Below are 13342 nucleotides of genomic sequence, written 5' to 3'. Positions count from 1 at the left end.
GGCTGTAGAAATGATCTCCGGGGGTGGGGAATCTTTGGAAGGGATAGCCTTCTGGACCGAACGTGGTCTACATGTTTGCGCTGGAGACGACCCTGGGCTTGCACCTGGTAAGTTATAGGGCCCGTTTGGCGAAAGATTACGCCAGGGACCCACTGGGCACCCCAGCAAAATTTCGAACGAACACTGGGTCACCGGGTGCAAACTGCCGAATTGGCCGATGCCGAGAAAAACCCTGTCCCTGCCGTTCTTGTGAAGGGCATACTTTTGCGCCAATGTCCGGGAAAACCATACTAAGGCGGGTGCGAAGTCTCCGGCCCATTAGGAGTTCTGCAGGAGCTACACCGGTCACCGCATGGGGGGTGGTTCTATACGAAAATAAAAAGTGAGCCAGTCTCGTGTCCATTGACCCGGAAGACTGCTTTTTTAGGCCTCATTTGAATGTCTGCACTGCGCGCTCCGCCAACCCATCTGAAGCCGGGTGGTAAGGCGCAGTGCGGATATGGCGTATGCCGTTCATCTTAATGAACCTCGCAAACTCCTCACTGGTGAATGGAGTGCCGTTATCCGTGACCAGCACCTTGAGGAGGCCATGTGTACTAAAAGACAAACGCATCTTCTCAATTGTTGCGCAGGACGTTGTGCCTAGCATCTTATGCACCTCTAGCCATTTAGACTGGGCATCAATTAATAAAAGGAACATGGATCCTTGAAAAGGACCGGCGAAATCCACATGCAAGCGGGCCCAAGGCCGCCCTGGCCATTCCCAGTGATGTAGGGGCGCAGCCGGCGGAAGCTTCTGATGCTCCTGACAAATGGAGCAGCTTTGGGCCACTTTCTCAATGTCGGCGTCGAGGCCTGGCCACCAAACATAACTCTGGGCCAACATTTTCATTTTGGTCACACCGGGATGCCCATTGTGCAAGTCTCTTAGTATTAGCTCATGTCCTTTTTCCCGGACAATCACACATGTCCCCCACAAGAGGATGCAGTCTTCCATACTGAATTTTGTCAGCTTGGAGAAAAATGCCCGCAACTCGCCTGGGAGCCGTCTATGCTGCCCACCATACAGGACTATGTGTCGAACCTTTGACAGGACTGGCTCCATCTGGGTCCACTCACGGATCTGTGATGCCGTGACAGGCAAGGTGTCCATAGAATTTAGGGTTGCAACCACCTCACTGGTCGTGGGGGTCGACATGGGGCCGGTCGATAAAGGCAATCGGCTCAGTGCGTCGGCATTCGCTCTCTGCGTTCCTGGTTTGTGCTCCAGAGAATACTCGTATGCAGCGAGCAACAAAGCCCAGCGCTGGATCCGTGTGGAAGCAATGGGCGGTATTGGCTTATCCTCTCTGAAAAGTCCCAGCAGAGGGTTATGATCAGTCACAATAGTGAAGTGGCGGCCATACATGTACTGGTGGAAACGTTTCACCGCAAAGATCACTGGCAGGCCCTCCTTCTCGATCTGCGCGTCCTTTTTTGCCGCTGCAGACAATGTGCGGGAGGCGAAAGCTATCGGCCGCTCGGCCCCGTTCTCCATCTTGTGGGACAGGACGGCCCCAATACCATACGGGGATGCATCACATGTGACGAGCAAAGGCTTTCCAGGATCATAGTGGGTTAGTAACCCAGACAACGACAATTGTTGTTTTACCCGCCGGAAAGTGGGTTCTTGCGGTTGACCCCAAACCCAGGTGTGATTTTTCTTTAGCAGAAGATGCAATGGGGCCAGCGTAGTTGCCAGATTGGGGAGGAACGTCCCGTAATAGTTTACGAGGCCAAGAAAAGAACGAAGATGCAAAGTGTCAATTGGGGCGGGGGCCTGTTGAGTCGGCGCACCTTCTCTGCGGCGGGGTGCAAACGTTCGCGGTCCACCCAATAACCGAGGTAGACTACTTCCTTCGCCTGAAAGGCACACTTTGTGCGACGTAAACGGACTCCAGCCTCCGAAAAGTGTCTAAGAACAGCCTCCAGATTTTCCAAATGTTCCTGCTCTGACGTCCCTGTAATCAAAACGTCATCTAAGTCGACAGCGACACGCGGTAAACCTCTCAAAATGCCCTCCATAACACGTTGAAAAATAGCGCAGGCAGAGGATACTCCAAAGGGCAACCGTGTATATTCATACAGGCCCCGGTGTGTATTAATTGTTACATATGGTCGGGAGGCAGGGTCCAGCTCCAACTGTAGGTAGGCGTGACTCATATTTAATTTTGTGAACGAGAGTCCACCTGCAAGCTTTGCGTAGAGATCCTCTATGCGAGGCATTGGATATCGGTCGAGTCGGGAAGCCGTATTCACTGTAAGTTTATAGTCGCCGCACAAGTGAACTGTGGCATCTGGCTTTATTACAGGTACAATTGGTGCTGCCCAGTCAGCGAAAAGGACGGGCCTGATAATACCCAAAGTTTCCAAACGAGTGAGCTCCCCTTCTACCTCCTCGAGCAAGGCGTAAGGCACCGGGCGCCCCTGGAAATAGCGCGGCGTGGCTCCTGGTTCGACTTGGATATGGGCTGCGGCCCTTTTTATTTTCCCCAAACCGGGCTGAAATAATTCTAGGTATCGTCCTAGCACCTCAGTCAACCCTCCAGAAACTGTTTGGAGGATGTGCTGCCACTGCAAGCGCAAATGGCGCAACCAGTCCCGACCCAACAGGCTGGGCCCATCGCCGCGCACCACGATATGTGGGAAACACCCCCCCTGGTGTCCATAAACACCAGGGGTCATCGTAGTTCCTGCAATGTCCAATGGTTCCCCCGTGTAGGTGGCCAACCTGGCCTGTGTGTCGGTTAATGTAAGGGTCTGTATACCCTGCTTGATGCGGTCGAATGTCCTCTGGGTGATCACGGAGACCGCTGCGCCAGTGTCCAACTCCATCTCGAGCGGGTGACCATTGACCCGTACTGTCACCTTATTGGGGACCACACGGGGAGCTGCCACATAATGCAGCTGCAGGCAGTCGTCCTCCGTCTCCACGTCCTCAGGAGTAGTCGCCGCAGGTTCATCCACATGGTAGGTACGGCCCCTGGGCTGGTCCCAGTTTCGGTCGGAACGACGGCGCCTCTGGCGCCCCCAGGACCGGCGTCCGCGATGGGGTCGGCGCCTACAAGTCTGACACGGACATGGCTCCTCATCCATTGGTTCTGGAGAAGGTTCCCTTCGGGGAGGAATGTCCGACGGCCACTGGTGTCGATCCGGACGTCATCTCACCCAAGGTACCGCAGGAGTGCGGGGAGACATTTTCGGACGGAAGGTGTTGCGCCCCAAGGCATGCACTTCCATTCCCTGTATCTCCTGCACTCCTCGTTCTGCACTCTCTCGAGGCAATACTATTTGAATGGCCTGTTGCAAAGTCAATGTTGGCTGAGCTATCAACTTTCTCTGGGTGGCCGCATTGTTAATACCGCAAACCAAACGGTCGCGTAACATTTCTGACAAGGTCTCACCATAGTCACAGTACTCCGCAATCCTGCGTAGCCTGGATAGAAAATCGGCAAGGGATTCTCCTGGGGTCCTTTCAGCGGTATTAAACCGGTAACGTTGGACTATCATGGACGGGGCTGGGTTAAAATGTTGCCCCACTAAATTCGCAGTTCCTCCAACGTTTTGGTGTCCGGCGCAGCTGGGTATGTAAGGCTCCTAATCACCCCAAACGTATGCGGGCCGCAGGCGGTGAGCAATATGACCACCTGGCGCTCATTTTCAGTGATATTGTTTGCCCGGAAATAGTAACGCATCCGTTGTGCATACTGGTTCCAGCTTTCCAGCGCAGCATCAAAAACATCCAAACGTCCGTACAGAGGCATGGTATAATAGAAAACAACTTCCAACCTGTATCCAACAAAAGTCCAGGGCGGTGGCTTCGGCAGTGTAGACAGCTATTCACTTTAACCCTCGTCACTAGTTTTGTGAGGGCCATGAAGAATCCAGCATGAGTTTCAAGGATACAAGAAATAACATTTATTTACAATAACATATATATACATAACAGCAGCAACCTCACTTGCTGCTTACTCCTTCCTGCTAGTTCCAAACTGGCCAGCTTTATTTATGCAGGGAGTCTGCTAATGGTGTCTCCGCCCCCCTCATTGGGGAAGCTCATACTCTCACAGGATTGTAGGATTGTCATTAGTCCCCAGCCAATGGTAAGCAGGCACGTTATAACACAGACCCAGACATACTTGCTTAAGCGATGTTCTTAAGCAGTTTTAAGAGATGTACCTGAATCCTGTCACAACAATGCAGGATCTTGAGTCTTCAAAAACATTCTTCATGGTTTGACCTCCAGGAACCAATTTCTGCAAAATGCTTGGTACTCTAGCTCCTCCCATTAGTTATATCATCTTGTCAAGTTGAAATACATATCTCTAATGCATTACTCCACAGGGAACCCTCTTAATCCAAAATAAAATCCATTAGTTCAAGCCTTTACAATGTCTTAATTGCACCTCTGGCTCCCAAGAAGCTGAACTGTCTTGCAAATCAGGATTTTTAAAGCACTAATGCAGCAGTCATACACACTAACTCAGGCTTTTAACCTTACAGCACCAAATATATATAATACAATGTATCTGAAATTTCTACATTCATCACAACAGCCTGATGAGGATGATTGCATGCAGTTAAATTGCATTATGGCACCAAAAGTAGCCCCCATCAAGATCACCATCCAGGTAATCAGCCATCTATTAGAGATGGAAATAGACACAGGGGCTGCTGTCTTGGTCAGTGGACAACAAACATACCCGAAGGTTTGTACAGGGATGCAGCATCTGGCCCAAAGAAAATTAAGGCATGGTTGGCGACGTATACTGGAGGGCCATTAGCCACCATTGGGACAACGATAACTCTAGTTACCTACGGGCAACAATCAGTTTGCCTGCCACTGATGGTGGTGCTGGGGCCTGGTCCCAGGTTTTGGGCTGCGACTGGTTGCAGAGACTCCGACTGCACTGACAGCAGGGGCGTCATTCTCCGCCGGCGGGAGTCTCCGTTTTGCCGGCGCCCGGGGGTTTCCCGACGGCGTGGGGCTGCCCCACAATGGGAAACCCCATTGACCGGCCGGTGTTACGGAGACTCCCGCCGGCCGGTCGGGGCAGAAATGTGGCGGGGCGGGTAGGAGAATTTCGCCCCTGATCTTTAGAATGGGCACAGGTATGAGGTCCTGGGAAAATACTTAGAGTTTTTTTAAGATGGTTTAGGGAAGATAAAGGGAGCCATTGCCAAAATGTACATGGACCCAGAGGCCCAACCCAAGTATTTTAGGGCTTTCCCAGTTCACTATGCCCTACTGTCGAAAGTGGACGGCTAGCTCAGCCGACTGGAGAACTTGGGGATTATTCGCCCAGTTCAGTTTGTGGAATGGGCAGCACCAGTGGTCCTGGTGCTGAAGCCAGACAAGACCATCCACCTGTGCGCCGATTATAAAATTATAGTGAACAAAGACTCCCATTTGGATGGGTATGTAATGCCGCATGTGGCGGACCACGATACGAAGTTGGCTGGGGACCATTCTTTCTCCAAGTTGGACATGGGCCACGCATTCCTCCAGTTGGAGCTGAATGCAGCACCCAGGAAATATGTGACCATCAGTGCCCACAGAGGATTGTATGAATACACCAGGCTCCCATTTGGAGTATCAACCGCCTGTACAACCTTCCAGCGGCTTATGGCGAGCATCCTTCAAAAGGCTGCCAAAGGTGATGGTCTACCATAAGACCATAAGACATAGGAGCGGAAGTAAGGCCATTCGGCCCATCGTGTCCACTCCACCATTCAATCATGGTTGATTTCAACTCCATTTACCCGCTCTCTCTCCATAGCCCTTAATTCCTCGAGAAATCAAGAATTTATCAACTTCTGTCTTAAAGACACTCAACGTCCCGGCCTCCACCGCCCTCTGTGGCAATGAATTCCACAGACCCACCACTCTCTGGCTGAAGAAATTTCTCCTCATCTCTGTTCTAAAGTGAGTCCCTTTTATTCTAAGGCTGTGCCCCCGGGTCCTAGTCTCCCCTGCTAATGGAAACAACTTCCCTACGTCCACCCTATCTAAGCCATTCATTATCTTGTAAGTTTCTATTCGATCTCCCCTCAACCTCCTGAACTCCAATGAATATAATCCCAGGATCCTCAGACGTTCATCGTATGTTAGGCCTACCATTCCTGGGATCATCCGTGTGAATCTCCGCTGGACCCACTCCAGCGCCAGTATGTCCTTCCTGAGGTGTGGGGCCCAAAATTGCTCACAGTATTCTAAATGGGGCCTAACTAATGCTTTATAAAGCTTCAGAAGTACATCCCTGCTTTTATATTCCAAGCCTCTTGAGATGAATGACAACATTGCATTTGCTTTCTTAATTACGGACTCAACCTGCAAGTTTACCTTTAGAGAATCCTGGACTAGGACTCCCAAGTCCCTTTGCACTTCAGCATTATGAACGTTGTCACTGTTTAGAAAATAGTCCATGCCTCTGTTCTTTTTTCCAAAGTGCAAGACCTCGCACTTGCCCACGTTGAATTTCATCAGCCATTTCTTGGACCACTCTCCTAAACTGTCTAAATCTTTCTGCAGCCTCCCCACCTCCTCCATACTACCTGCCCTTCCACCTATCTTTGTATCATCGGCAAACTTAGCCAGAATGCCCCCAGTCCCGTCATCTAGATCGTTAATATATAAAGAGAACAGCTGTGGCCCCAACACTGAACCCTGCGGGACACCACTCGTCACCGGTTGCCATTCCGAAAAAGAACCTTTTATCCCAACTCTCTGCCTTCTGCCTGACAGCCAATCGTCAATCCATGTTAGTAACTTGCCTCGAATACCATGGGCCTTTATTTTACTCAGCAGTCTCCCGTGAGGCACCTTATCAAAGGCCTTTTGGAAGTCAAGATAGATAACATCCATTGGCTCTCCTTGGTCTAACCTATTTGTTATCTCTTTAAAGAACTCTAACAGGTTTGTCAGGCACGACCTCCCCTTACTAAATCCATGCTGACTTGTCCTAATCCGACCCTGCACTTCCAAGAATTTAGAAATCTCATCCTTAACAATGGATTCGAGAATCTTGCCAACAACCGAGGTTAGGCTAATTGGCCTATAATTTTCCATCTTTTTCTTTGTTCCCTTCTTGAACAGGGGGGTTACAACAGCAATTTTCCAATCCTCTGGGACTTTCCCTGACTCCAGTGACTTTTGAAAGATCATAACTAACGCCTCCACTATTTCTTCAGCTATCTCCTTTAGAACTCTAGGATGTAGCCCATCTGGGCCCGGGGATTTATCAATTTTTAGACCTCTTAGTTTCTCTAGCACTTTCTCCTTTGTGATGGCTACCATATTCAACTCTGCCCCCTGACTCTCCGGAATTGTTGGGATATTACTCATGTCTTCTACTGTGAAGATTGATGCAAAGTACTTATTCAGTTCCTCAGCTATTTCCTTGTCTCCCATCACAAAATTACCAGCGTCATTTTGGAGCGGCCCAATGTCAACTTTTGCCTCCCGTTTGTTTTTAATGTATTTAAAGAAACTTTTACTATCATTCCTAATGTTACTGGCTAGCCTACCTTCAAATTTGATCCTCTCTTTCCTTATTTCTCTCTTTGTTATCCTCTGTTTGTTTTTGTAGTCTTCCCAATCTTCTGACTTCCCACTACTCTTTGCCACATTATAAGCTTTCTCTTTTGCTTTGATGCATTCCCTAACTTCCTTTGTCAGCCATGGCTGCCTAATCCCCCCTCTGATAACCTTTCTTTTCTTTGGGATGAACCTCTGTACTGTGTCCTCAATTACTCCCAGAAACTCCTGCCATTGCTGTTCTACTGTCTTTCCCACTAGTCTCTGCTCCCAGTTGATTTTCGTCAGTTCCTCCCTCATGCCCCTGTAGTTACCTTTATTTAACTGTAACACCTTTACGTCTGATTCTACCTTCTTTCTTTCAAATTGGAGATTGAATTCTACCATATTATGATCACTGCCTCCTAAGTGCTCCCTTACTTTAAGATCTTTAATCAAGTCTGGCTCATTACATAACACTAAGTCCAGAATGGCCTGTTCCCTCGTGGGCTCCATCACAAGCTGTTCCAAAAAGCCCTCCTGTAAACATTCAATGAATTCCCTTTCCTTGGGTCCACTGGCAGCATTATTTACCCAGTCCACCTGCATATTGAAGTCCCCCATGATTACTGTGACCTTGCATTTCTGATTAAGTCCAACAGGTTTGTTGGAATCCTTTTGGTGTCAACATTGAATGATGTGGAGATGCCGGCGTTGGATTGGAGTGAGCATCAGAATCCTTACAACACCAGGTTAAAGTCCAACAGGTTTGTTTCAAATCACTAGCTTTCGGAGCACTGCTTCTTCCTCAGGTGAATGAAGAGGTAGGTTCCAGAAACATTTATATCGACAAAGTCAAAGATGCAAGACGATACTTTGAATGCGAGCATTTTCAGGTAATTAAGTCTTTACAGAGCCAGTGAGAGGAGGTCAGTAACATCTACAGACACTGAAAGATGCCCTCATACGAACAGGATATGACAGTTCCAATGAGCCATAGCAAAAAACCACACCGACCTCCTCAGAAGACAAACACGGGACACAACCGACAGAGTACCCTTCGTCGTCCAGTACTTCCCCGGAGCGGAGAAACTACGACATCTTCTTCGCAGCCTTCAATACATCATCGATGAAGCCGAACATCTTGCCAAGGTCATCCCCATTCCCCACTACTTGCCTTCAAACAACCGTGCAACCTCGAACAAACCATTGTTTGTAGCAAATACCCGGCCTTCAGAACAGCGACCACGGCACCACACAACCCTGCCATGGCAATTCGTGCAAGACATGCCAGATCATCGACATGGATACCACCATTACACGTGAGAACACCACCCACCAGGTACGCGGTACATATTTGTGCGACTCGGCCAACGTTGTCTACCTCATACGCTGCAGGAAAGGATGTCCCGAAGCGTGGTACATTGGTGAGACCATGCAGACACTGTGACAATGGATGAACGGACATCGCGCGACAATCGACAGGCAAGAATGTTCCCTTCCAGTCGGTGAACACTTCAGCAGTCAAGGACATTCAGCTTCTGATCTTCGGGTAAGCGTTCTCCAAGGTGGCCTTCAGGATGCGCGACAACGCAGAATTGCAGAGCAGAAACTTATAGCCAAGTTCCGCACACATGAGTACGGCCTCAACCGGGACCTGGGATTCATGTCGCATTACATTAACCCCCCACCATCTGGCCTGGGCTTGTGAAATCCTTACAACTGTCCTGACTTGAGACAATTCACACCTCTTTAACCTGGGGTTACCCCTCTCTCTGGCTCTGTGAAGACTTAATTACCTGCAAATGCTCGCATTCAAAGTATCGTCTTGCATCTTTGACTTTGTCTATATCAATGTTTCTGGAACCTACCTCTTCATTCACCTGAGGAAGGAGCAGTGCTCTGAAAGCTAGTGATTTGAAACAAACCTCGTTTTAACCTGGTGTTGTAAGACTTCGATCATTGAATGAGTTAGTGTACAACTGTTGGAGCATGCCTGTCTTGAAGGCTTCAAATGTGGGTCCTACACAATGTACTGAAATGTGAAGGACCAGGAGAGATTTTCTTCTTTCTGTCTAGGTATAAAACAGGCTCTCAATCTATCAATCAAAATGAAAATTGGATGGTTTCTATAATTGGTGACAGATTGGAAACGTATACCTGGGCACCAAGTTGAAAACTTAGCCTGAGATCTTACTGGCGGCTGTATCGTCTAATGTATGCAGCAACAATTTCTCATTAACTATTCCAGGAATCTGAGATAACCCCAGAAAATGACAATGTCCAATACGATTCCAGGACATCTGTAGAAGAACAAGTGGGGTTCAGTGACGAGAGCGGAGAAGGTAAGTGTTTGACAACATTTGGACATATCATGATATTCTTGGGGTGCTCTTTTCCCCTTTAGTTGATTTGTATCTCACCAGCTGACTGATTTTGTGACCACCACCCCCCTCTTTCTGGGTCATTCTCTGCCCAGTAAGGGCAGACATCTGATAGAACAAATTCTGCTCTGCAACCATCCAATGGTGTCTTTAGGGCTGGCAAGTCCTGGAACTACATCTCTGAGTGTTAATAATCTAATAAGAGGGGCATTGGAAAATTTTGGGGTCGTTGCAAAAATTGTGAAGATTTTACCTGATTTGGTTAGCTGTTTAAAAATTGTTGCATTTGAGATTAATCCCCAACCCTATCCCAGTATACACTGCAACTCGTTCCCTTCCAGTTAAGTGTCTCTCAAACCTTTCTTACAATCTCCAATTCCTTTCCCTGATAAAGTCCTTGGGCGAAATTCTCCGGAAACGGCGCGATGTCCGCCGACTGGCGCCCAAAACGGCGCAAATCAGACGGGCATCGCGCCGCCCCAAAGGTGCGGAATCCTCTGCATCTTTGGGGGCCGAGCCCCAACCTTGAGGGGCTAGATCGGCGCCGGACGAATTTCCATCCCGCCAGCTGGCGGAAAAGGCCTTTGGTGCGGAAATGACATCTCCGGGCGGCGCATGCGCGGGGGCGTGTGCGCGGGGGCGTGTGCGGCCGCTGACAGCTTCCCACGCATGCGCAGTGGAGGGAGTCTCTTCTGCCTCCGCCATGGTGGAGACCGTGGCGGAGGCGGAAGGGAAAGAGTGCCCCCACGGCACAGGCCCGCCCGCGGATTGGTGGGCCCCGATCATGGGCCAGGCCACCGTGGGGGCACCCCCCGGGGCCAGATCGCCCCGTGCCCCCCCAGGACCCCGGAGCCCACCCGCGCCACCTTGTCCCGCCGCTAAGGTAGGTGGTTTAATTTACGCTGGCGGGACAGGTATTTTAGCGGCGGGACTTCGACCCATCCGGGCCGGAGAATCGAGCGGGGCGGCCACCAACCGGCGCGCCGCGATTCCCGCCCCCGCCGAATATCCGGTGCCGGAGACTTCGGCAACCGGCAGCGGCGGGATTCACGCCAGCCCCCGGTGATTCTCCGACCCGGGCATGATAGACCCATGCCCTGAATTAGCTTTGCTCATTGTAAGAGTTATTTAGATGGCTTTGAAACCTCCTCACATTGGAGTACTTTTGTTTTCTCTTTCGACATCAAATGAGAGGCAGTGACAACTGAACTGTTAAATCCGATTGAACTGAAAGCCGAGGTCAGTATTTTAGGGAATAAATCAAATTAAAAATAGAGAACTTAAATTAGTCGGTAAATTCTGAAGAAAAGCCTATATACAGACAGTGAGGATCTCTTTACAAGGAAGGTGCTTGGAGATAAGCGCCTGTCTGCGATGGAGATATGGAGAATTGTACCAATCTGCCAAAATCACATTTGAACTAAAATTATTGAGAAGGAAGATGTTTACTGAAACCTTTCCATATTTTATGTGGAATTGTTTCAGCAATGTGCAATATGACTCATGGGAAGGTTGGAATAAAGAATTAAAAGACCTGTCAGGTATTTCCAGCATTTTCTATCTTTGCATAGAAAGTGAGTATTGGAACAGATATCATGGAACATATCAACCTGGTACATGGAACTCTTTGGACCTGTTCATTTGGGTTCTCTGGCTAAAATTCAAAGTTGCGGGGGTGGGGGATGAATTTGCGTAATGCAGCGGCACAGACTTACGTCGAGGTCTCAAGGACAGACAGTGCCGCAAGTCACTTGCTACCTGTGCAGCTTTCTTCAATGATGTCAGTGCGGAAAACCACGTGGATCATGCATGTAGCAGCCCTCTCTCTCCTCCCCCCTCCCCACCCCCCCCCCCCCCCCCCCCCACCCCCCAATGGGAAGCGATGATGGTCTGCAAAGCGTCCCTTGAAGCAGAACAACATGAATACATTTCTCTGCCATTTGGCTTTGCTATAAGTGTTGCGAATTGTACTTGCAGGATAAAAGAAAGGAATTGCTGAAGCAGTGGGGTTGAACACAATAATCAACACAAGTTTATTTGGTGGTTGTGAACTGTACAAAGCTTTGATCTAGACTGAGGCAAAGCCCACGAAGTGGCTGATGACACCACAGATTGTCAACACTTAAAGTGACCATGCAACAATTAACCCACATATATAACATCTCTTTCCCTTTATTTCTGAGTTCCAACACAACAAATAACTACAGTATTTTTACATAGTCATTTACATAAATATACAAGGGCAGGCATTCCATTATGACACAATGGTAATGTGGTCAATAGGAAAGACGATCTGGTGGGCATCTTCCACACTGGTTGCCTGCACACTTCACGGGTTTGATTGTTCTTGACCTCAGAGGTGCTCTCCCCTCTTGGGCAGCACGGTAGCATTGTGGATAGCACAATTGCTTCACAGCTCCAGGGTCCCAGGTTCGATTCCGGCTTGGGTCACTGTCTGTGCGGAGTCTGCACATCCTCCCCGTGTGTGCGTGGGTTTCCTCCGGGTGCTCCGGTTTCCTCCCACAGTCCAAAGATGTGCAAGTTAGGTGGATTGGCCGTGCTAAATTGCCCTTAGTGTCCAAAATTGCCCTTAGTGTTAGGTGGGGTTACTGGGTTATGGGGTTATGGGGATAGGGTGGAGGTGTTGACCTTGGGTAGGGTGCTCTTTCCAAGAGCAGGTGCAGACTCGATGGGCCGAATGGCCTCCTTCTGCACTGTAAATTCTATGATAAACTATGATGAAGTGGATGTTTCTACCCTGGAAAGTGTTAGTTCTTTTGCAGAAGGAAGACTAGTTGCAGCAGGGGATTCTTCGTCAATCTCTGCTTCTGCAGATTGACCAGAAGTTGCAAACCCATGATCTGGCTGTATGGTTCTGTCGTACATGGCATTGGCTCATCAATACTTGTAGATAGCAGCTGATCACTTCCGGGTACGGCTATGCAGAGCTAGGTCGCATATTCGGCAGCTCCTGCTTGGAACGGACTTTTGGGCTCTTTTACAGGGCCCCCACGGCATTTGTTTGACTTTTCCCGGTGTGGGAAGAAGGCTGCAATATTCCCCCGACAGTGTCCCCCAGGAAGGGTATGTCTCTTGGTTGCCAGACACACGCAGAAACAGTAAAAGATTTGGCTGCAACTGCAGGATAAACAGGGCCTCTTCCAGCATGCAGGCGGGGGAAGGGCAAGCTTAAAGCTGCAAGCTGACCTGAGGGCCTGTATCAAAAGTGAATTCTAGCAGCAGAGGGAACAACTGTGAAAAGACCTCATCAAGGCCACTGAAGGGACTTCCGGTTGCGGTGATGCCTAGCTAGCCGCACGCTTCGGCGGCTCCAGCTCCGACGGACCTTCGGGCTCTTTTAAGAGCCCCAACGGGGAATTTTTCGACGACGCAACCCGGTGTG

General features: G+C 49.4%; 1 protein-coding gene across 3 annotated transcripts in view; it reads left to right on the top strand.

Moving 5' to 3' along the window:
• LOC140393932 (uncharacterized) overlaps positions 1 to 13342 on the top strand; it is a 224242-nt gene that overhangs the window by 106268 nt on the left and 104632 nt on the right. For all 3 annotated transcript variants that reach the window (XM_072480584.1, XM_072480582.1, XM_072480583.1), the window contains exon 5: positions 9807 to 9900. In XM_072480584.1, the coding sequence (XP_072336685.1) occupies positions 9807 to 9900 (94 nt within the window). The remainder of the gene's footprint in view (positions 1 to 9806; positions 9901 to 13342) is intronic.

This window comes from Scyliorhinus torazame, chromosome 17, assembly GCF_047496885.1.
Source record: "Scyliorhinus torazame isolate Kashiwa2021f chromosome 17, sScyTor2.1, whole genome shotgun sequence".
In the NCBI taxonomy this organism is placed as follows: Eukaryota; Metazoa; Chordata; class Chondrichthyes; order Carcharhiniformes; family Scyliorhinidae; genus Scyliorhinus; species Scyliorhinus torazame.
This window is presented reverse-complemented; position numbering and strand designations above follow the sequence as displayed.